The following is a 25,583-nucleotide window of genomic DNA, read 5'->3' as shown; positions in this document are numbered from 1 at the left end:
TATTTATGTATTATGCATAGCTCAACTATATGTCCACAAATTATTATTACAAATATTTAAATTGCCACATTTTATAACTTAAACATTTCTTAACATTACTTCCTCTGATTTTTCCTCTCAAATCACAGTTAAAATCTCCCATTAATGTTATATTCATATCACATTCCACATTATCCAAAATGTATTAAATACAACTTCCCTTTCTTTACTTGTAACATAGGCATACAATGTTATAATTCTATACACCTAATTATGCCATCTAATATCAACAATAGTTAATCTTCCCATCACTGCCAGTGTTATGTTCAGCATTTTCACTGACTTTCTACAAAGTGCAACTATGCCTGAATATAGTTCCCTCCCTAAATTTCATATTGTATCAATTCCCCAAAAGTTTATTTGTGATCTCTCTTCTTGTGTAAAAAATGTTATATCATCCAATATTATGTCAGCATCCAACTTACACCAACTTAAGATGCCTATTCTTATTATTTTTATTAATATTTACATTTACTGAAGGCACTCTAAAATTATTATGTTTATGTTGTAGCTTACCAAAATTATATAAATTTGAAGACTTTTCATCTCATTTGCATTATCCATTTCCTCTCTTTTACACATATCCCTTTAAACTTTTGCTGCCTCTTACTCTTTTGCCAATAGATTTTTTAACTTGCACTATTTTCCTATTTATATTTTCATCAATTATTTTAGAACCTTCTTCTGTATTCTCTTCTGTTTCATTTTTCTCTTTTTCCTTATCTTTATTGTCACCCTGATCTTGCTTCCTATATATCCTCTGTCTTTTATTGGGATTGTTTCTTGTTTTTCTTCTTCATCCTTTTTCTCTAGGTTAAAATCCATCCATAAATGCCCAATTTTATTGCATTTATAACATTTCAATTCACACTTTTTTGCATCATGACCTGCTTCCCCACAAATATAACTTTTCCTTATATCGCAATTACGTATTAAATGACCATCTTTTCCACAGAAAAAAACATGTTTTTGTTTGTCCCCAATATTTTACAACTCTGTTACTCTCTACATTTATCATAGTCAGAATATGATTTTTTTTTCTTTTCTCCATTTTCAATACGACAGTCCAGTCCCCAGTCCATAATCATCTGTTATCATAAATTCCATAAATTCTTTACAAGGTTTGCTTAAATGTCTCTTTTTCAATTTCAGTTCAAAATAGAGCATATACCTTCTATTTCGTTTCTCTGTGAAATGCTTTAACCATATAATAATTCAATCGATTACAGTTTTTTTTCTTCTCATACCCCCCCCCAAAAAAAAAAAACTTTCCAGAATGAAACCAGTCTCAAAAATAATGTCACAAAATGTTGGTTTATGAATACGACTAAAACACTTACCTCCTGAGCTTTCATTCCCAGTGGGACCATTATATTATAACAAATGTCATACCTGTCCATTTCTTTTTCTTCCTTGTTATGAATTCCCACCATAAATTTCCTTTCTTTGTTGACTTTTCCTCTCCTCTGTTCATCTCTCATCAGTTTCCCTGCAGTTTCTTTAACAGTCTCGGCATCTGTAATCTTCTGTCAAAAATAGCTCCCAATTCCTCCAATTGAATTTTGTCCATAATTTCACCCAAGGAACATCTTTTCCACTCTCCACCTTGCTCTGTATCAACAATTTACCCAAAATATCCTGCAACCCACACAACTGGAGGGTTATAATAATGCATCCATCTCTGTGTTGCACAGTTGCTTCTGATGAAACAAACAAATTCTGCAGAAACAGCTCCTCAGAATCTGGTAGAGCTTTAGACACAGCACTGGCATTTGCCTCTGTGCTGTCTGACATCTTGGATTCCCTTGAGTGTTATTCTCCCAGCCGCCACTGTACTAGGAATTAAACAAGCAGACAAGTACGGGAAGCTCCCTGATACCCTGGTCAAATTTACCCTAGTAGTATAAATACCACCTAGGATATCACCTGAAAAGAGGCTACTAGCTTAGTGAGACTAAGCCAGTCAACAAAGGATAGACAGACAGATAGATGTCTGACAGAAGAAGAGACATATTAGTAGCTAAACATACTAAATAAAAGTAAAGTAATACACTTAATATTAGTAGCTAAACATCACAAAATGCATAGAAATATGGGTAGCAACCAAGCAAATAACTGTATGAAACAATTTTCATCATTACTTCAAGTTACAATGCACAAGGTCAAATTCAGACTAATATTTAATTAAAAATTGCGTTCTACGATTGTAAGCTTATATCATATACAATGTTTATGATGAAGCCTTTCTCCCTGGGACTCCACTGAAACAAAAATATGCCCAACTAGGTTAAAGAAATAAAAGAATTTGGTAAAGACTAGGCCATTATACTTTTCTGCACATCTGTGACAACCTTGAGACTCCATATGTTATTTACATCATTGTACAGAAATCCGACTGGGACTAGTTATGAATTGAAATTTGGCTGGTAGTTCCACACCAGGTGGGGTGGGTTATGTACTCATGCATTATACTACCAGCCAATCTCAACCCCAAGGCTGTATCTCATTACTGTTTAGGAACAGGTTAGAGCCAGAGGTTGCCCACAGTGTGGACTGCCTAACCAAACCACATGGACAATTTAGTCACCTGGCTCCCCAATGAAATTTCTAGGGTCAGAATATCAATGGCATAAAGTTGTGAAAACAGAAACACTAAAATGAGTAAATATTCTACCTCTGAGGTCACACCATCCTGGGGGAAGAGGTAAAATGTGACCCCTATTTGTGAAATACTGAGCTTTCAAAATGTCTTTGAAATTATGATGATGTGCCCAGTTATATACTGTTACAGTGAATATACTGCAGAACTGTTCTCTTACAGCACTTAAATCAAAACTTGAGAATTCTACAGTACTTTAAATCTGATACAAACACTAGAGCTTACCCAGTTCAACACCTAGCCGCTTTCCTTCCTCAGCCGGTACCACACGATCATCCTCAAGGTCACATTTATTTCCTACCAAAATGACCTGAGCATTGTCCCAGGAATATGTCTTAATTTGGGTTGCCCTACATAAAAAGAAGACAGTTAATATTCATGACAGGTTTCTAGAAAAGCAGAGGTGCTAGACAAATGTGCTTGAATTTTACAATGTACCACTTAAAAAACTATCACTCACTCATCCATTTTTTATTATTTAAAGCTTAAAAAGAGTAAGTTGAGAAACTTTTTACATAGCCCAGTAAAAAAAGTATGTACTTTCTATATCCAATTACAAAATGGAACAGATGAAAGACAGCATCAGAATTAAATAAAGATGCAATTAGGCTTAATTCAGTCAGCTGATGTTTTAGAAAAAAATGTAAAAAAATATTAGAATACTGTTACATTCAATCAATAATCTGTAAGTCACATTCATGAATAAACTTTGTATCATGGAAAATGACAACTTTAGAAAGAACTGGTGACTTAGTTTTTTGTACAAATAAACCAAACTGCACACCTGCATTTGTTTCAATTTGATGGATTTTACACATAAATAAATAATTTAGACTCTGTCTGAGATAGGTGTTGCAGTAACAGGTCTTCCTCTGCACATTCTGTGGGTTTGGAAAGAAAGCCTAAAATCTTATTAATTCTTCAGTACAGAGAAGAATAGTCAGAATCCACTGCTTTGGATCAACTTTATTATATCTAGCTGTACCTACATTAGAATGAATGCAGTTATGTTTAAATCTTTACACGGACAAGACAGGAACTAATGTCACGTACACTCCATTTTTGTCTGCAAGCAATAAGGGAGAGAGATCTCACAATGAGGAACATATTTTTGACCATGGAGTTATGAATAGCCACAATAAAGTTATGATTTTTTTTTTCTGTCCTGAAGCTGATGAAATAATACTTTATGTGACACACATGAAGTTTATTTAAAGGTTCATAGGTTCATACTAGGCTATCTGCCCGAGCCCATCGCAGCCATTAGCCTATTTGCCCGCCACCCATTTATTCACCCCTTAGTATGGGGATATTATGCTGCTGTCTTGCTGTCTGTTGAACTGTGGGTAATTCTGGGGTATATCTGCTATCTCCATCCCCATCCATTGGTCAAGATTGAACAAGGCCAGCGCCAAGGCCTGCCTCACTCATACTTTAGGTTGTTTCACATTTTGGGGAGTCTTTTTTGGTGATGAATCTATCTCTGAATCACAGCCTATAATGGGTGTTATTAAAGGTCTTAAGTCTCCTTGTGGCTCTGATGGATCTCTTGTGTTTCTGATGGATCTTATTCATCAAATCTGAAGCATCATCATCCTTGGGGGGTGTTGCAAAGGTCATCTCTGAAGCGGAGCAAGCCAGAATAGCAGGTTGAGTTCTCTAGTCGGGCAGCATAGCACACATTTTTTTTTTTTTTTTTTTTTTTTTTATTTTTTGGTGAGGAACTTTTCTTTGCTGCGCTGGCTGGGTCAGATACATTGTCAGATATGGGGGTAATTGTCATCATTCTGATGAGTGATGAGTGATGAGAGATGAGTAAATGGAGATGATGACCTGAGATGATCCTTCCTTGATGATAAGGTGGCAATGTAGAAGGACTTCCTAACTACTTTAGCTACATGGGTGTCGAATGACACTACTATCAACCTGGGTCCCCAGGTCCGGTCCAACTTCTTCTGTGCTCAGTGGATTGCCACACATTTGGTATTTAGTAGCTAAACCTTTTTTTCCCAAAAGGTATGATATGCATTTTTTGGCATTTAACTTTAGGCCGTGGCTCTGGCACCAGTTATCCGTTTCTGTGAGACCCTTCTGAAGGATATCATAGGTAGGTATTAGGCTGTTTGTCCTTGTAGGCCATTTTAAGCCTAGCCAATTTCCCTCTCTGTGTTCAAATTAACTTACATAATTTGGTTAGAGATTGACCTTACCATTCATGGTCAGTAATTATATATTACCCCTAATGAGAATAACTGGGATCATACAATACATATTTTGAGGGGACCCATGCATGGGAAAAACATATTTAGGAACTGCCTCTGTTAATTAGAACAGTGGGCAATCCTGGGATACATTTTCATTTTCCCATCCATAGATCCAAGTTATAATTGAATATGGACAAGTATGAACTTGCTTTATGTTGATGGGGAGTATGTTCCAGAATAATGGTATCCTCTGCGAGATATACTTGTCCCTCCAAACAGTTCTGCTGATGAAGCAGAAGAGGTTTAGTTCCCTAAACAGAATATTTCTGATGACATTTGACTTGCTGATGTGCATCCATCAGTATTTGGTAGGCGGAGGCCTTTTATGCCAGACACAGCACACTTCTTAGCACTCTGAAGGATGCAGAGTACAGTGACAGGACTTGTAGTCAAGTCCATGTAGGACATGTTGTTAATCCTTGTATCCTTTCAGTAAGGTATCACGGTGGGCATTCCAGTTGTTGTATAAGTCTGGACAGATACATGCCAAAGGGGGCATTAAATTCAAAGACTGGCAATGACATCCCTAGATCTAGACACAGTCCCTTTGTTTATGAGTTGTGCAGTACAGAAGGACTTTCTTACAGCAGTGGACACATGTTGGTCAAAAGTTAGGTCACTGTCCACATAAGTTCCCAAATTCTGAACATCTGGGTAAAGTCTTAGGGGATTAATGTTAATGTGGTAGTTCCCTGGGGTAGATGACTTCCCAGAGAAAAGGATAATTAATGTTTTGGCATGTAGGTTCAGTCCTAGATTTTGGCACCAGTTTTATTTTATAGGTTCATAGGATGATACTAGGCTATTGGCTCAGAGGCCCTTATAAGCCTAGCTAAGAATTTTGCCGATGTTCCCTTAAAGTCAGCACCTGTTTCTCCTGTCCAGCAGCGACACAGGTGGGATCCCAGGGGTGTATTTTCTGATTCCCATCCAGTCGTCCAGTTTCCTCTTAAAGAGGGCTAGAGAGGTACTTTGCTTAACATGGAGAGAGAGTCTATTCCAAAGATGGGGGAGTCTTTGGGAGACAAATCTATCCCGCCAACAAGTTCTATTAATGTTAAGGCCTTGTGTGTGGGTTGCGCGAGTGGAGTTTGACTTAAGAATATGCAGCAACTCCATCAAGGCTAGGTCTGAGATGGCCTTGCATGCCAGACACAGATCACCTATGAAGTCTGTATGAGATTGAGTAGAGGAACAGAGGGTTTAGCCTATCTGTATAGGATAGGTGTTTGAGACCCTGTATTTTCCTGGTCAGGAACCTCTGTGGTCTCTCCAGCTGCTGCATGTGCTTGGCAAGGTACATGCCGAAGGGGGCATTGTACTCGATAATGGGTCTGATAAGGGCAAAGTACAAGGATGTTATGACCTCCTTGCTCCTGGATGAAATACCTTTACTTATGAGGTGGGCCATGTAGAAAGCCTTCTGTACATAACTTTATGTTATACCATCCATATGACAAGCCTTCCTGCAGGATAGCAAAGTCATTTGTGAATTTAGTGTCTGCTCCTTGCTTGCAGTCATCTGCAAACTTAGCCAGCCAGGGTCCTTTGGTATTGGCTTTTAATTTACAAAAGTAGATACCAAACAGGAGAGGTCCCAGCACACAACCCCCATGGGACTTTACTGGTGACTAGTCTCTTCATGAAGATAAATTCCCCTATTTTGATCTCCTGCACATCCTGTGACCCAGTTGTCAATCCAGCTTATTCAGCTTTTCTACTATGCCTGAGTGGTGAATTGTGTGAAAATCTGTGGCCAGGTTGAGGTATGTGGTGTGTACTATTTTGCCATTGCTTCTGTGACCTGCCCTTGACAAATCCAAACTGAGATGGGTCCGTTGTTTATCAGCATATCCTGACTGATTAGTTACATGATAAATCTTTCCATGGCTCTGCATATGAAGCTGCTCAGACAAATGGGTCTGTAATTGCTCTGGTCTATGGAAGATCCTCCTTTATGCAGGGCAATGACTGTTGCTATTATCTAGTCACTTTGTATGAAATCTATATGGAGGCTGAAATTGAACAGTGTTGTTTGGGGTCTGGCTAAACTGTGCTTCATGTTATTTAAGATGGATCAAGGGATAGTGCCATGTCCCATCGGTGTTGTATTTTTAGCTTTTGATAGCATTTTTAGGACTTGGTCTTGTATTACAGCTGGAGGTAAACCAGTTTCAAGTATATCTTGATGGACAGATGGAGGAGAGAGAGGGGTAAGGTTAGAGCTAAAGTTACTGGCCAGTAGTTCGCTATATCTTCAGCCTCAGTGTAGGTAACATCGTTCACAATCACTCAGTGCATTGCTGTATTGTGCTTTTAAGATTATGAACATAACTAAAAAATACCTTGTGATTGTCTGGCTTTGGTAACTATTTTAGCTTCAAACTTTCTTTTAAAGTCATTACAACAGGTGATTCCAAGCAGAACCTGCTATTGTGTGTGTGATGTACCTTAAAGTCTGCTATTATGTCTCCAAACTGACATGGTACGACAAACTTAAGTCACATTTCATAGTGTTTAAAAACCTATTCAGTAGTTTATTACATAGTAAAACAGTATGCTTAAACCAAAAAAGGTATTACCTTTCTTTGTATCCGGTCTGTGTTTGAGTGTGACTACCTGTTTCTTACTAAAGTATAGCTCCTACCCCTACTTCTGATGCAACTGAAAGATAACTGGTACTGGCTTCAAACTGAGAATAGTTTTGAAATGATTAAAGGCCTCCTCTGTTGCTACAGCCCACCTTAATTGGATAGGAGCTTTACCATTCATGAGATCTGTTAGCAGAAGGGTATGGAAGCAAAGGTAGGTGTGAAAGAATAGTTGTATAAAATCTTACCATAACCGTAGATGTCCTTCTCTTCCATGTTGCAGTATTCCTCACCTTTGGGTTATCCTCTGCTTAACTACCCAAATGTCCAGCCAATATACAAAAGCTTTAGTCACTGTGAGGTACGTGTGACATCTGACACTAGCCGTATGGTGCACAGGCTATAAAAGTGACGGCTGCACGTACCTTTCCTCAGAACTGAATGCCCCAGAGTCAGACCCCAGTCCAAGGATAGCTGCACAAGTCCTGTGTTATCCAACAAAGCATTTTTTAATATATTTATAAAAGGGCGTAGTGGGATGAGATAGAATACTGCAACATGGAAGACAAGGACAGCTACGGTTATTCTAAGACTTTACACAACTATTCTATGTCCTTCTATTTCCATGTTGCAGTACTCATCACCTTTGGGTTAGTGCCAAAGCTCAAAGGAAAGAAGACGAGGGTGGTATGGAACTGTTTTTCAAGAATCCGTGAAGGATTGTCCTAGCAAAACCTGCTATAGATCTGGAAATATGGTCCAGTTTATAGCGTTTGGTGAAGGTATGGACAGATGTCCAGGTAGCTGCCCCTAGATTGGAAGCTGTGTCCAGCCCTTTGAAGAAGGCTCCAGAAGAGGCCATGGCTCGAGTGGAGTGGGCTTTAATTTCTTTAATTTAAATGTTTGTCATGGTGGGAGTAACAGAAGAAGATGACCCTGGAAATCCAGGCAGGACTAGTCTGTCTTGTCACCGCTTTTCCTGGAGCTCTGGGGTGAAAGGAGATAAACAATTGCTCTGATCGATCTCCTAAGGGACTTGGTCTTGTCAAGGTATAATCTTAGTTGTCTGTGAACATCAAGGGAATGCAGGACTCTCTCACTGTTATTCTGGGGATGTGGAAAAAAGGTGGATGCATTAGTTCAAGGACAGCTCAATTACCACCTTAGGCATGGAAGACGATGGTCACTCTATCCTTGTGGAAGATGAAAAAAGGTGGGGTGGCCATGAGGGCCTGGAGTTCTAAAACACTCCTGGTTGATATCATGGCCACCAAGAGCATAGTTTTCCAAGTGCAATAGTTTAGAGAGGCTGTAGATGCTGGTTCAAAAGGGGCTACAGTGAGCTTCTCTAAAACATAGTTCAAGTCCCATGGTAATGGAACTGGCCTCCTGGGGGGCCTGAGATGCAGTGCTTCCTTTAGGAATAATTTCACTGGCAACCACAAAGCAAGAGAAGGGTCAAGAGGCAGACAAGCTGAAATGGCAGCTAAGTGGCCCTTAACAGAAGAATATGCCAGCCCTGCTTGCAACAATTCGCACAGGTAAGACAGCACTAAAGGGACCTCTCCTTGAATTGGGTCTAGCTATCTTTGAAGACACCAAATGGAGAATTTTTTCCAGTTGGACAGACAAGATCTCCTAGTATTGGGTTTTCTGGCCTCCTGTAGGACACTGAGAACATCCTCAGTGTAAGTGTGTCTGAACGGGATCAAAACTCTATCACCCACAGGGTTAGGTGCAGACATTCTAAGTGGAAATGGATAAAGGATCCCTTGTCCTGTGTGAGAAGGTCCACTCTATGAGGTAATTTATAGTGATAGCCCCTGGCTAAATGCAAAAGGAGGGGGGACCATTGCTGTCTTGGCCAAAAGGGAGTCACCAACAAGAGTTTTGGAGTGTCCTGCTGAATTTTCAACAGGATCTTTTGTATGAGTGGGAAGGAGGGGGGAATGCATAGAGAAACATCCCCTTCTATGAGATAGAAAAGGTGTCCATTGCCCTCGCTTGGGGTCTGGGTATCCTGGTACAAAATTGTAGAAGTTGTCTGTTCATAGGGGAGGCAAACAGATCTATTTATGCTGTACTCCACTTGTGGCCCATGTATGGGAACACATTTATTTCTTTATTTTTATTTATTTATTTAACATTTGTTTACTGGGAAAGTTCGACTTGGAACAAAGCCAATTTTCAGCGGAGACACGGGAAGAAACACTCCAGATGCATGTCTTTGTAATGTGGGAGGAAACCGGAGTACCTGGAGAAAACCTACATGAATACAGGGAGGACATGCAGATTCCTCACAGAAGGCCTTCCAGCCGAGAATCAAACTGGAGAGCCTCTTGCTGTGAGGCGACAATGCTACCTCTGCACCACTGCACCACCACATCCCTGTATAGCATCCGTCCGAGGGATTGGGACATGAACCTGCTCAAGGTATCTGCCTGAGTAGTCTGGGCTGAAGGAATGAGGATTGCTCGTAGGGTGACTCCATGCTGGACCACTAATTCCAAGGCCTGGAGTGCAAGTCTGCATAGCAAGTAAGATTTTGTTCCCCTCTGTTCACATACTATAGAACTGTAGTGTTGTCTGTGAACACTTCAGGGGGCCTTGCTTTAGAATGTGCTGGAAGACCATCAAAGCAAAGATGGTTGCCCTCATCTTCCTGATGTTGATGTGCTCCCTCTTTAAGGTGCCTGTCCAGGTGTCTTGCACCTTCAGGCTATCCACAGCAGCTCCACAACCCAGGTATGAGCATCTGTGTACATCTCCTGGACTGGATTGAGGGGTTGTAAGGGGAGTCCTGGGTTGAGAGAGACTTGATCTATCCAGCAAAGGATCTCCTTCTTTAGGCATGGTAGGAAGGGAATGATATGGTCCAATGGGTAGGAGTGTTCAGTCCATGTGGACCTCAGGTACCACTGAAGTTTCCTCATGTGAAGTCTTGCCAATGACAACTTGGTTATAATGGAGGCCATGTGTCCTAGGAGTCTTGAGATAGTCTTGCTGTCATAGCAGTGGTGTGGAGAACAGACAGCAGGTATTGCCTCAGGCTTTCCACCTTTTGGGGTGGAAGGAATGCCCTCATAATATCTTGAAAACTTGGTCCTGGGAAGGGTTTAGATGGCCTTAGGAAAATTGATGTTGAACCCCAGAGACTGCAGGACAGAAATGACTTTTTGGAGGTGGATGTGTAAGGAAGTGTAGCAACCTGCCTGGATCAGAAGGTCTTCCAGGTGTGGAAAATTTTGAATCCCTTGACCCTGCCTGGATCAGAAGGTCTTCCAGGTGTGGAAAATTTTGAATCCCTTGGACCCTGCAATAGGCTAACACTGGAGTCAGACACTTGGTGAATACCCTTGGAACAGTAGACAGTCAAAAGGGCAAAGCAGAGAAAGTACAGTTGTGTACCTACCATAAATGTAGATGTTCCAGTGTATTCACTGTTGCAGTCATTACACTTGGGTTATCCTGCTGGCAGGCTACCCACAGTTGGCCTGAATTCCAAAGTCTAGGTCCGGCATCGGTTGCTGTCACCTCTTCCCTAACGTCAGTGTGCCAGGGGTATAAAATATGCAGCCGACACCATTTTCTTCAGTTTTTCTTGCCCCAGATGTCAGGTGCCCCCAAATTGGAAGGCTAAAAATTATGCCAATAAGTATGCATGCAGTAAAATAAACATTTCCTTCATCTACAAGCAAATACACCACATAGGTTGTATAGGATAGAGAAGTACAGAAAAGTTCCAGCAAAGAAAAAAGGGGATGGTGGGAGGGTAACCTGGACTGCAACAGTGAATACACTTGAACATCTACATTTATGGTAGGTACACAGCTGTACTATGTTCATCGTGTTTCACTGTTGCAGTCATTACACTTGGGTTGAATCCCAAAGCTGAGGTTGGGTGGTTGGGCCTAAATAGGATTAGGAGAGGCTATAAGGCCCTGCAGAACTGCAGTGGCAAAGCCTGCTCTGGATTTAGAGTAGAGAGGTAAATGGTAGTGTTTGGTAAAAGTGTGCACTGAACTCAAGTTGCAGCCTCTAAAATGTCTTTGGTTGGTACTCCTCTGTGGAAGGCTGCTGAAGTGGCTGCTGCTCTAGTTGAATGTGGCCTAATGCCCTTAGGCACTGATTTGCCATGTTGTGAATAGCAGAAACAAATGCAGTGGCCTATCCATTTTGAAATAGTCTGCTTTGAGATAGCCTTTCTTTGAGATCCTGCAGCATATGCCACTAAAAGTTGCTCAGTCTTTCTGAAAGCTTTAGTTCTGTCCAAGCAGAAGCAAAGCTGTCTGTGTATGTCCAAAGAATGCAGGAGTCTCTCACCCTTATTCTGTGGGTTTGGATAAAAAGTGGGCAAATGAATGGTTTGGTTAAGAGCCACACTGGACACTACCTTAGGCATAAATGTCGGGTTCATCCTCAGAGAAACCCTGTCTGGATGGAAAATGATAAAAGGTTCCACAACCATGAGTGCCTGTAACTCTGAGACTCATCTTGCAGAGGTTATTGCTGGGTGCAGAGCTGTTTTCCATGATAAGAACTTTATTTCTGCTGTATTGGCCGGCTCAAAAGGCGGCAGTGTGAGTTTTTCCAAGACATAATTGAGGTCCCATGCAGGTATTGGTGCTCTCCTTGGAGGTCTTAAGTTTTTGGCTCCTCTGAGGTACTGCCTTAGCAACGGATGAGAACAAATAGGTGGTTCCGTATTGTAATGAGTTGAAATGGCAGAGCCATGAATTTTAATTGATGAAAAGGATAGGCCTTTGTCCAGCATCTCAGTTAGATATTGTAAAATCTGAGGAATATTTGGTACAAATGTGTCAATTCCTTGTGCCTGGTTCCAAGCACAGAATCTCTTCCATTTTTCTGCATAAGATTTTCTGGTACTGGGCCTCCTAGCCTCCAAAATAACATCCATCACTGTTTTAGAGAAAGGTGTGTTCTGAATGGCTACATTATCCGCCATGCTGCCAGATTTGGGATCCTGAGTTGGCTGTGCAGGATCTGATTGTTTCATTGGGTCAGTAAGTGAGGAATTAGAAGTAATGTCCAGGCTGGGCCTTGAGACAACCTCTTTAGGATTGGGTACCAGTGCTGGCAGGGCCAGTCTGGGGCAATCAAAATCATTTCTGGCTTCTCTTGTCTGACCTTTAGGAGTACCTTGGGGAGGAGAGGCAGAGGAGGAAAGGCATATACTGTTAGGGTTTTCCAGCTGAATGATAGAGCATCCACTTCCCATGCTTGCTTGTGATGAGTCTTTGTGCAGAATCTCTGTAGTTGGCAGTTGTGAGGGGAGGCAAATAGATCTATGTCTGGGCATCCCCATTTCTTTGTTATTATGCTGAAGACATGTGGCTCCAGTTTCCATTCGTGGGGATCCGTGAGGTTTCTGCTTAGTTCGTCTGCCTGAGTATTTTTCTTTCCTGGCAGGAATTGTGCTTGCAGGTGTACTTGATAAGTCAATGCTGTGTCCCACAAAGTCATGGCTTGTCTGCAGAGGGGGTAGGAATGTGTGCCTCCCTGTTTGTTTATGTACCACGACTGTAGTATTGTCCGTCCTTATCAGTATTTGTCCTGGATGAAGTAAATCCTTGAAAGCTGTCAGGGCATTCTGAACAGCCAGCATCTCTTTTTGATTGATATGAAGATGCATTTGGCTTGTGGGCTGTGTGCCCTGGATACATTTTCCTGCCATGTGGGCACCCCAGGCATAATCTGACGCGTCTGTTATTTACTGCCTGGCAGTGGGTAGGGTGAATGGCTGTCCCTTGTTGTGGTGACAGGCCTGTGCCCACCATCGAAACTTCTGTTGCAGGCAAGGAATGAAGGTAATTAATGTTTCCAGGCTGTGGCAATGTTGAGTCCAAACCCTTTTCGATACCATTGTAGTTTCCTCATATGCAGTCTGGCATATGGAATTAGCAGAATGCAGGATGCCATGAAGCCCAAAGCCTGCAGAATTTTCCTTGCAGATAACTGGGTCTTTGTTGCCAACATTTTGAAGTAAAAAGTCAGTTGCCTTTATTTGTCTGGTGTGAGATAAGCCATCTGGGCAGTTGTATTTAAGCTTGCACCCAGGAATATTATCTCTTGAGAGGGTACTAGTTTTGACTTCTTTTCGTTTACTGTGTACTCTAGGCAAATTAATAATCTTTTTACAAATGCCAGATGCTTTAGTAGAATGTCCTTGTTCTCTGCTTGAATGAGGCAATTGTCCAAGTAAGGATATATTTGAATTCCTCTTTGTCTGCAAAATGCAATTACTGGTGCCAGGCATTTTGGGAAGACCCTGGGCACAGTAGATATGCCAAAGGGCAGTGCAGAGAATCGGTAGTGCATTGAGCCAGCTATGAATCTGAGATATATTTTCTGCAAGATTGCCTGATTGGGACATGCAGGTATGCCTCTTTTAGGTCCAAAGTTACAAGCCAAGCCTTCTTGCCCAGCATGGGCAGGAGCTGCTGCAGAGTCAACATTTTGAATTTCGGGACGTCCATAAATGTAATTAGAATAGACAGGTCCAGTATTGGTCTCCAGGCTTTGTCCTTTCTGGGTACCAAGAAAAGTCTTGAGTAAAATCCTTGTCCCTGCTCTTGCTGTGGTACTTGCTGAATTACCCTAATGTCTATGAGTGCTGAAACTTGTTTTTGTGCCTCTGCCCATTGATTGTGTGGCAGGTCTGGCATGCCTTTTGCCCTTGGCAGGGTGTGAAAGTGGAACCTGTATCCCTGGGACACTATATTCAAGACCCATTTGTCCTGGGTGATTATGTGCCAATTTTGAGAAAAAAGTGCTAGCTTTCCCCCTAAGGGGGCTGTCAAAAGAGAAGTGCTTGGTGCTGGCAGAGGAAAGTCATTGGGACTGTTTCCTGTATGGCTGTGATTTGTCTTCTCTGCTTTGGGAGGTAGAAGCATCCCAGTGTTTAGGCCTGTATGAGCCCTGGGGCTGGGATCTGCCTCTGGGGCATCTGTATCTGTCTCTTTGTGGCCTGTCTGACACTGGAAAGGACCAAGTCTTTGTAGGCCAGTTCCTGCTAAATCTGGGTGGCTATACCTGTAAGAAATCCTTTACTGTTTGCATAGATTTTGCTTTGTCCTCCATTTTCTTCAACACTTCCTCTGCTTTAACACCAAATAAAGTATCATGCTGTAACGGAGCATCTAGTAATGTTGCTTTAACATGATCAGGCAAATTCTGTTCCTTTAACCAAGCATGCCTCCTAATGACAGAACCCGTAACTGCGGCCCTACGAGAGGCCTCCAGAGAATCAAAACCACATTGCAATGTATGCTTTTCCACTTGTTCAGCTGCATGCAATAAATCCTGCATTTCCTTATTTTCTGCACAATCAGAATTTGCCAACATTTTCTGTTTTAGCAGAGACATTAAGTATTGCTGATATTTAAGCATATGAAATTGACAATTTAAAGCCCTCACAGCCAAAGTAGCAGAAGTGTAAACCTTTTTCCCCCATCTGTCTAGTGCCCTTGAATCCCTATCAGAGGGGATAGGGTTTTTTGCAGTAGAAGCCTTGACCCCTTTGGGACCCTGAGAAATATTTTCTGGGTCAGCAGCAGGGTTTTATAAAGAAATGTATGTGAATCTGGAACCCTGTAGTTAGGGTTGCCATCTTTCGTCAAGGCTAAAACTGGAGTAAAGCCACACCCCTTGGGTCACCAGTAGCCTCGCCCATTCCACCCCCTCTCCTGCCCACATTCCGTCCAGTTTGTGACATCATGGTGACATCACCCAGAAGGGAACGTCCTCTTTTTTTCTGTTCCTGCTTTCAGCTGATTTATTATGCTTTTCTGTAAAAAAGGCATAGTAAATCAGTCGATTTACAAACTCCTATAGTCCTTTTCCTTTTTGAAACAGAATACCGGAGGTTTGTACAGTGTTTTCCTGGCTACCGAAGACTCCAAAAGAATGCAGGGTGTTTGTCGGTAATGGCAGTTTATGCCTGTCTTGCAGGCAGTGACATTCTAAATACAGCACTATCTTCCCTGGGGTAACTAATAATGCCCCCTCATTCATTCACTGCCAAAGACTAACCCCACAAAGCAAAACCTGCCCCACGTCGGGGCTACTGACCTTTTACAGACTGCACTCCTTTTATTGCTCAAAGTGTTGCAAAAGTTAAAATCACCCCAAGAGCTTCTGTTTACATGCGCTAACAGTCATGAACAACACTGACCAGTTTTCAGAGGGCTGCCTCGTCAGGCATAGAGTACTGATCTTCATCTTCACACTCCTCGATCCGGGTACAACGTGCTGCCAGACTGTCAAGCCCGAGCAAACCTCTTTCGATTCACTGAGGACTAGGATGATAAGATAGCTAGTACACAGTCATGAAGGATTTGTCTCAGGAAAACCCTTCAGGAGCTCTTGCTGTATACATGCACAGCACAAACTTGAGGTGGTCAGCACTGAAACACCTGGAAATGTATCGGTTATTGATCTGATTTAGTCTGTTATTTTCACCATGTCAATCCAAGACACTGCCAGGCTTCCAAAGCTACTGCTGTCAGACTTAGGTTAAAAAAAATACCATGCAGTTAAATTCAATCCGTGCCTTTCAGTTCTGTGTAAAATATCCATCTTGCAGTACATTACACGTCCTGCTTCAATCCTAAAGGTGCTGTAATATAACCTGTTTACTTGGCGCTGACTTAAAACCATGCAACTTCCTACATGTGCGCATCACGCATCCGCCCCTTACATACAGCTGCCAATTCAAAGGTTCGTGCAACTTGGAGGGATGGCTCAGCATCTGCCGGGGAAGGACTGCAAGGCAAGGATTGGTTAGGTTAAATTTCTGTTAGTTGTAGATCTGTCCGGTTTTGAATAAAATTGATAACTGGACAATTTGTCAGAAAACTGAACAGTCAGGTCAAAAACTGGACAGCTGGCAACCCTACCTGTAGTATTTGTTTGGTTTAACAGGGGCAGGGGGAAGAGAGTCAGGAGAAAGGCCGGACTCTGAAAATACATCGTCTACAATGTCTAACACAGGGGGAATTAGCAAGAGCCCTGTGCTAAGGTAGTAAAAGAAAATCTCTAAGCCTTTTCTTTGATTCTGAGTAGTCTTGGGTCTCCCAGTGGAAGTGCTCCCTCATGGTATGCAGGGTTTCCCTAAAAGAATAATCCTCAGGAGGAGAGGCTGAAGGGATCGATTCTTCAGCATCGGAATCCTCATAGGGAGGAAGAGAGTATTCCTGTTCAGAAGAGGAGTCAGAGGAAATGGAAACCTGATCTGAAGATACAAATTCTGTCTCTTGCCTAGGCCTCTTATCAGGAGGGGGATGGGAACCCCTGATCAAGGTGATTAGGTCTTTGGCCATTTTGAGCATCTGTTTTTTAGGCATGGAAGTCTGTCCAGGAGGATGCTGTACTTGTTTCTTTGTCTTTAGAGCTGCTTTAGACTTTGCTTTAGAAGCTGAGAAAGGCTTTACATATAACTGTGTAGGTCTGAAAACACCCTCAGAAGCCGATGCCTGCTCAGCGGCTCCGGACCCATCTGAGGGAATGGTTTCTGAGTGTCCAATACCTTGAGTATCCAGAGGCCTAGCTGGCTCCATGTGGGACTCGGCAGTGGCCTGTGGCTCTGAGGTAGAGGGCGTCAGGGGCTGCGAAAGCGCCTCACTGAGAACTGGCAAACTAGCGAGTGGCTTAGCGGAAGGCTCGTCGTCAGTTTTGGACCTCGGATGCCTGTCCTTTTCTTTTTCCTTGCTTTTTTATAAACTCCAGTCATCGGCGGCTGTTCTGACGGCATTATATAATTGAATCTTCAGCCAAAGTAATGAATGGCAAAATCATACTGATGCTTAATAGTGCATTGGTTAAATCTAGCACAAAACTGACACCTAGCAACGTTGTGATCAGGGCCTAGGCAAGGAATACAGTAAGAATGAAAATCCTTATGAGGTATTTGCTTCCCACAAGAAATACAATTGTTAACTTTTTCTGACCTCGGTCTGGAGCAAGAAAAAAGTTTCCCCAACGGGGTACTTAGCTTTAATGAAGACTTCGGATCTGAAATTCGTTTTTGAAAATCTCAGGAGTCGGCCGACCGGCACTTGCAAACTGCTTTTGCTTCGGGCACTGCGTGCCAAGAAAGACTGAAGAAAATGGCGTCGGCTGCATCTTTTATTCCCCTGGCACACTGATGTCAGGGAAGAGGTGACCTAGACTTTGGAATTCAGGCCGACTGCAGGTAGCCTGCCAGCAGGATAACCCAAGTGTAATGACTGCAACAGTGAAACACAATGAACATCTGAAAATGCAAAGAACCCACAGAGAAGTGTAAATACTTCCTGTAAGTGGGCCTTATGGAGATATGCATCTTTGATATCTAAGGTGGCCAGAAATGCCTGAGGCATAAGCAAGGGGAAACGAGTCTGGAGGGTAAACATGAGAAAAGTGAGTACTTGTAGAAAAAGGTTGAGGTGGAGGTGGAAGAGATCCAGGATCGGTCTCCATGGTTTGTCTTTCTTCAGGACTAGGAAAAGTCTGGAGTAAAAACCCTTTCCCTTTTCTGGCAGAGGGACAGGTTGTATAGTGCCTTGTGAGAGGAGGCTGTCTGAAAAAGGGGTAGCTGGCCCACTGGTGGCTGTGGGATACCTCTGAAGAAGGGAGGAATGATACAAGTCTAAAGTAACCCTTTCCTACAACTGACAAGACCCACTTGTCTGAGGTAATGCTAAACCAGATGGGAAGACTGTGAAGAGAGTCTTTGGGATAGGGTAATGGAATGTGGAGGGGGTGCAGGAGAAGGCAGGTAGTCATAGACTACCTGCCCTATCCTGAAACTGAGGTTTCTGAACAGGGGTTTGAGCAGGCCTGGGAAGAGGCTGTTGTTTCCTGGAGATCTTTTTGCTCCTAGAATGAGGGGTAGGAGCAGAATGTTTCCTGATGAACTGTGTCTTGGTGGGATAATTCCTAAGAAATTCAGGGATTGGAGAGACAAACATTTTAAGTCTTGCAATTCCTTCCCCTTTTGTTGAAGGGTTTTACAAAGCTCTGTCACTTTGGCCCCAAAAGGACAGAATTGTCCAGGGGAGCATCCAGAAGTTTGGCCCTGAAGTCTTCAGGTAGGGGTTGGAGTCTCAGCCAAGAATACCTTCTGAGCACTGAAGCAGAAGCTGTAGATCTGGCTCAGGCCTCTGCAGCATCTTAGCTGCATATGATGAAATGTCTTGTCACCTGAGGGGACAGGGAAATAAGAATAGATATTGCAGCCTTAGAAGCCGAGTCTGGGAGATCAGCTACAAGTTTAGAAACGTTGAGTCAAAAGGGCCAGGGCATACTTAGACATGTGAATCTGGTGAAAGTCGGTCACAGGGGGAGCGTTGGATGGAGGAGGAGCAGCAGTAGGTTCAGGCCTGGAAACCTTGGCCTTCTTTTTTGAAGGCTTGATGGTCTGACCAGACAGCCCTTCCATCGCTAAAGTCAGACGTTTAAGACGCTGATTTTCTAGGTAGATGTTTAAGGCATGCATATGGCTGCAGAGAGTTTTAGGAATGAAAGTCTGACAAACTGTGCAGGTTTTAAGGTTGTGGTTAGGCCCTAGACAGAAAAGACAGAGGTTGTGGGCAACTTTATGGGGTGTCTGACATCCACACCTACCACCTACATTTTCCTTTTCTGGATGACATTAACCTGAGCAGACATGCAGTGACCAAAAAGAAAAGAAGATAATGGCCCCAATGGGGTACTTTTCTAGAATTCGAAGGATCCGATGGCAGGATGAGCTGATGTTTGACTGCCAGCAGAGAAGTTATGAGGAAAGGTACATGGCAAGATCTCTTTTATGGCCCACGCACCATACGGCCAATGTCAGATGTCCCACATACCTCGCAATGACTAAAACTTGTGTGTACTGGCCAGACGTTTGGGTAGCTAAGCAGAGGATAACCCAAAAGTGATGAATACTGCAACATGGGAATAGAAGGACATCTTCCTATAACTGACTACTAGCCACAGGGATGCCTTTACTTGGCATTTGGTACTGGGTGCCAGCTAGTCCTTAGTAGGTCTTCCTTGCCTGTTTGGGGTTCAGTTACCCCTCCCCCACTCTGTGGCTTCTATCATACAAAGCCATGTTTTGTTTGGGGTTTGTGTAAGGGGTGTCTGACAGTATCACTTGATCAACTCTGGAGTGGACAAAAACCTTGCTTTTCCTCAGCTCTTTATAAACTCCTTCACTTGGGGCATCAGATAAGTGCCAAAATAAATATCTCATTCATTTTCCAGAAGACATTGCAAAATCGTATGGAGCTGTGTGATATAGGGAACAAGTAAATTGGATTGTTCTGTTCACTTTAGGACTCCTAAATAACTCCCAGTTTAAGCAGCTTTCTCACTTCCTCACTTATTACCTTTCTTTAGAAAGCTGGTATATGTAACCTCCCCTGCCACTGTTTCGGTATGGTGGTGAATTAAATTTGTTCTGAAGAAATTTCTCTCAGTAAAAGTTTTTTTACTTCTTGTATCTGAGCATTCAACAAAATTCCATCTATCTGAACAGCAGGGATAGCATTTTCTTGCAGTACATTACTGGTACCTAGCTCAGATTCCAGACTTAATATAGTAGCTTCTCTCCGTGCTTTAACAAATTTGATATATCTACACTGATCTTCCCTTTTTAGTTTGTCATATTCTGTAATTCACTTCATTTATTTTTCTACATTACTTCAAAGTGCCTTACAGATGAGATGTTAAACAGAGGCCCCATCTGCCCGAGTTGACGATAGCTCCGGGAATGGAAAAAATCCCAACAGCACCTGTCTGAAAGAGTAGCAGTACTTTATTGTTCTCAACTTTACCTATTTACATATTTACAAATTTAAACACATATTCACATTTTAGAGTATTTACAAAAAAGTATACATACACACACAGACACACACACACATACATATGTGATGCCCGTGCCCTGGCCCAGCAATTAAGGAGCCTCAATCCTCACCACTAACACCAGTGAGGGGCATCTCATACAGGAGGAAAGGATAACAAATACACACAGTAAAGTGCAATTTCCCTTAAGAGTACACAGAGATCACAGTCAGTCCGGCACTGGTCGATCCCTTGCTCTCCAGGTCACCAATAAGACTCCCAACTGGCACAGATATAAGGTCCAGATCTCAGCCAGCTGGGCAAGCTAAAACCTCCAGCACCCTCTCTGTCCAGCCAGTGCTTCATGTCCCTGCCCAAGTAGCTGATACACACACACTTTGAGATAAGAGTTTATACAACCAGACAGACACTCCTGGGAAAGGCTGGCACAGGTTCTCCAGCTGTACTCCTATTACCCAGACTATATGGTAGTACCACCTGCCACCACCCAGCTAAGATTTATCAGCTACTCAAAGGCCCTTAAAAGGGTGTCCAGTTATTACTGTGCAATATTATTATCCAATTGATAGTATAACTAAACAGTCAAGGCTCATTAGAGTGACTTGGTACAGCAATCACTATAAATATGCAATGTACTCTAGAGCTTACATTATCTCTACACAAAACAGCCACAGTTGAAAGGTTTTAAAATAATTAATAATAATAACACAAGACAATACTTCATACTACACAGTGCTAGTCAAGAGTTTAGAGATCACAGAGAAATACTTAAAATAATTCAGTAGTACAGTTCTGACATCACAGAAAACAGTCTAGTATTTCTAGTTTCTAGCTATTACTAAGAGAAAACACAAGTCTAAGATAACTTACATATGAGTAAGAGCAGTGCTGAGTTGGATGGTCAAGACAAAAATGCTTCATGCCTTCTCATTCTCTCTGTTTAAATTGAAATTGCAGTTCTGATAAACATTACATCATTCTTTCACTTTGCTAGTGTTCCCAGACCAACAAAAAAATGCATTTACATTCTTTTACACCTAGGCAGAAACCAGAGCAATAAAGGACATTTATGCATGCAAATTCTGGTCATTAACTTTAGCCTTAAAACAATAGGCAGGAAGACTTCATTTAGCCCGACCGCAGCCGAATTGTAAACATCAAAGACAGTCAAGAAATAATTTGATCTTCAAAGGAAAAACAAGAAATGCTAGTCTTAGCTGTCTTTACAGCAGAGGGGAATGTTGTTACATTGTTTTAAGTTCACATTTCACACCATATTCTTTCATTTAAGAAAATAAGTTTGTAGTTCAACATTCATATTTACAAATGATACAATTATCTGCACAATTCTATCTGGCTAGGCTGGCAGCCTTCACATTTCTCCCTCCCAGAGAACTCAAGCTAGTTTTTCAAGTGACCCTTGAGAAACACCACTTGAGAGGGTTAGGCCTATCTGAGTGTACCTCACCTCATTCCCTGTCTTGAGAGCCCATCTGCACTGGCATTGCTAACCCAACTGTGGTGCTGCACTGACATATCATATGCTTGCAACCCCAGGCTTCATCTTAGCAACTTGGCATTTTGCTGGCTGGCTCTATTTAACCATGTTAGGGGGTTGTGATCTGTCATAACAGTGAATTTCCTTCCATACAGATAAGGCTGAAGTTTCTGCAGTGCCCACACTATGGCTAGACATTACTTTTCTACAGCTGCATAGCATTCCTCCCTGGGTTGGAGCCTACAACTGAGATACACCACTGGGTGCTCTTTCCTCTCTGAAGAAATCTGGCTAAGTACAGCCCCCACCCATGGTTTGAAGCATCTACCTGCACAACAGATTATTTGCTGTAATCTGGACTGGCTAACACAGGGGGGGGTCCTCCCAAAGCTTCTTTAAGCTTCTGGAATGCCTGCTCACATGCTGGAGTCCACACTACATTATCTGGCCTGTTCTTCCTTGTCAGGTCTGTGAGGGGAGCAGCTATGATACTATAACTGGGGATGACCTTTCTGTAGTACCCTGCTGTCCCTAAAAATGCCCTCACCTGCTTTTTAGTAGCAGGGTGCAGGCCATGCCTGAATGGCTTCCACTTTGGCAGGTTCTGGCCTTATCTTACCACTCCCTACTCTGTGTCCTAGGTAGGAGACCTCCACCATACCCACTTGATATTTGCTCAGCTTAATGGTCAGTCCTGCCCTCTGTAGTCTGCCCAGCACCTTCCTGACATGCTGAAGGTGCTCTGGCCAGGAATGGCTGTAGATGGCAATATCATCTAGGTAAGCAAGGGCAAACCCTCCTGCTCCTACTAGGATATCATCTACCAGCCTCTGGAAAGTTGCTGGGGCATTCTTTATCCCAAAGGGCATCTTTGTGAACTCATACAAGCCAAAAGGTGTCACAAAGACTGACTTCTCTCTTACACTGGGAGTCAAGGGCACCTGCCAGTAACCCTTGGTAAGATCAGTGGTTGTAAGATATTTAGCCCCTCCCAGCTGCTCTAGGGCCTCATGTGTCCTAGGCATGGGGTAAGCATCCGACTCTGTGTGTTTATTTAATTTCCTGTAGTCCACACAGAACCTGGTGCTGCCACCCTTCTTTGGCCATGCCTCACTGGGGAGGCCCAGGGACTGTTGAACTCTTGAATCACCCCTATTTCCAACATCTCCTGTACCTCCTCTCTCAGAATCTGTTTGACTCTCTCAGGCACCCTATAAGGGGCCTGCCTAATAGGCATTTGGGGTCCTGTATCCACCTGGTGCTGCACTAGGTGGGTGCACCCTGGTTTCCCAGTGAACATGTCCCCAACTTCCTTCAACACTTTCCCGGATTTCTTTGACCTGGGTAGGAGATGGCTGCTGGGACATTGCTACCCCTTCCACTGAGCACTGAGGTGTCAGCCTGAGCCCCACTGAGGTGATCAGTCCCCAGATCTCCCACAGACTCCTCCTGCAATCCACTGCAAATGATCAGCACATAGGGCCTCCCTATCATGGTAAGGTTTCATCATGTTAACATGGTACAATTTGTGCCCCTGCTGTCTGCCTAGCAGTTCCACCATGTAGTTAACATCACTTACCTTTCTTACCACCTTGTAGGGACCCTCCCAAGCTACTTGCAGCTTGTTGTGTCTGACAGGAATGAGAACCATTACCTGCTACCCCACAGCATACTCTCTAGCTCAAGCATTCCTGTCATACCACACCTTGTTCTGTTCTTGGGCTTCTGCCAGGTTCTCCTGGGCCATGCCCATGAGTTCCCTGACCCTTGTCCTGAGGTTTAGGATGTATGCCACAACAGACTGCTTGTGAGACTCGCACTCACCTTCCCACTCATCTCAAATTAAATCCAGAGGTCCCCTCAACCTATTCCCATACAGCAACTCAAAGGGAGAAACTTATGGATTCCTGGGGAATGTCTCTGTAATCCCACTCCCTCTTAAACTGATCTGCAAATGCCCGTAGCATATTCTTAACTGTAGAGTTTAACCTCTCAACAAGACCAATAGTCTGGGGATGGTAGGGGGTGGTCTTCATGTGCTTCACCCCACAGGACTTCCACAGACAAGCTAGCAGGTCTGACATGAAATTGGCACATCTGTCAGTCAGTATTTGTTTTGGGAATCCTACCCTTCTGAACATTTCTAACAAAGCATTTGCCACCATTTCTGCCTCAATGGAGGACAATGCCACTGCCTCAGGGTATCATGTAGCATAATCCACTACCACTAGGATATACGTTTTCCCTGTGGAACTTAGGGTACTCAGAGGACCCACAATATCCATAGCTACCCTCTAAAATGGCTCCTCAATCACAGGCAAAGGCATCAAAGTAACTCTCACCTTGTCTCCTGCCTTGCCTCCCTTTTGGCACTGCTCACAGGTCCTGCAGTACCCTGTTACATCTCTGGAAATTCCAAACCAATAGAAGTTCTGCATAATATGCCTCGTTGTACGTTTTATGCCCATATTACCTGCAAAGGGAATATCATGGGCTATGGCTAGAAGCGCCTGACGGTAGGCTCTAGGCACTACCAACTGCTGTACTCTCTCACCTTCTAGCCCTCCCTCAGGGGTCCACTCTCTGTATAGTAACCCTTTGTCACAGTATACAAATTCCCCCCTGTCCTTGAGAATCAGGTGCCTCCCTATCTACCTGCCTCACGCCTTGCAATGTAGGGTCTGAGAGCTGAGCCTGTCTCAACTCCCTCCTTGTAACCCTTCCAGCTCCCCTTCCACAGGAAGTCTGGCATCCTCTGACAGTGGTGCCTCACTGTCAGCCTGGGTACTACTACTCACCTCTACCCTTGCAGTCACTCTGTCCAAGGGACCATCAGTATCCCCAAGCAGCTGTGGCTCACCTTCAGTCTCACTGCTACAGAGGAGTTCACTCCCTGAAGTAACCACCTCACCATTCTTGGCTGCAAGTATGCAGTCTGTCTGGGTTGCCCCCAGGCTACCAGACCCACATACCTGTCTCCTAGCCTGACTGCGTGTAACTGCATAAGCACATGGTACTGCCTCATCCAAATCCTTCCCTATCAGAACATCTGCAGGAGGGTAGTTCAATACCCTTGTCTCAAGACATCCTACTATTGGCATTTTGTCTTTCCCACTTACTAGCTCCCTCACCTTTTGTTCCCCACCTTGCCTCCATGGACATATGCATGCCACATGGCCCCACTGGATGCATTCAAAACATTTAACCCTAGCTCCTGGATGTGTACCTGGACTAATGGCTTCCCCTGCTACTGGCAGATTCTGTTGGAGCAGTCTGTGCTGCCCACCATGGGTTCTTTTACACACATGAGTAGTACTGGGGGTGCCCTTCGTGTGCAGGGCTGCCCTGCTTGCCAGGTATAGGTCTCCCTTCTTCCTCAACTCATCTGAAGTAGCACATTGCCTAACAGCTAATCAGATCCTCATGTCCTCAGGCAAAGTGCTAAGAACTTGTTCCCTCAGCAAAAGGTCTGCCAGCCCTTCAAAAGTGGTGATCTGACATCCACTCAGCCACATATAGAAAGAAGTGCTCAGTTCAGCAACATATTCACACACACTTTCATCTGCCTTGCGTCTATGCTCACGAAATTCTTTCCCACACGTTTCAGGTGTTAAATTAAAAAACTCTAACAGACAATTTTTTACAGCAGTATAATCAAAACATGCAACGTCAGACAT

General features: G+C 43.2%; 1 protein-coding gene across 1 annotated transcript in view; it reads right to left on the bottom strand.

Annotated features, from left to right (window-relative positions):
• The window catches only part of RAB3D (RAB3D, member RAS oncogene family), a 676,954-nt gene that overhangs the window by 26,021 nt on the left and 625,350 nt on the right, over window positions 1–25,583 (bottom strand). The window contains exon 4 of the mRNA XM_044084606.1: window positions 2,924–3,048. Coding sequence (XP_043940541.1) covers window positions 2,924–3,048 — 125 coding nt within the window. The remainder of the gene's footprint in view (window positions 1–2,923; window positions 3,049–25,583) is intronic.

Source organism: Protopterus annectens, chromosome 9.part0 (genome assembly GCF_019279795.1).
Source record: "Protopterus annectens isolate FY-2018-M chromosome 9.part0, PAN1.0, whole genome shotgun sequence".
Classification (NCBI taxonomy): Eukaryota; Metazoa; Chordata; order Ceratodontiformes; family Protopteridae; genus Protopterus; species Protopterus annectens.
The sequence above is the reverse complement of the archived record's forward strand: the minus strand, read 5'-3'. Positions and strand labels throughout refer to the sequence as shown.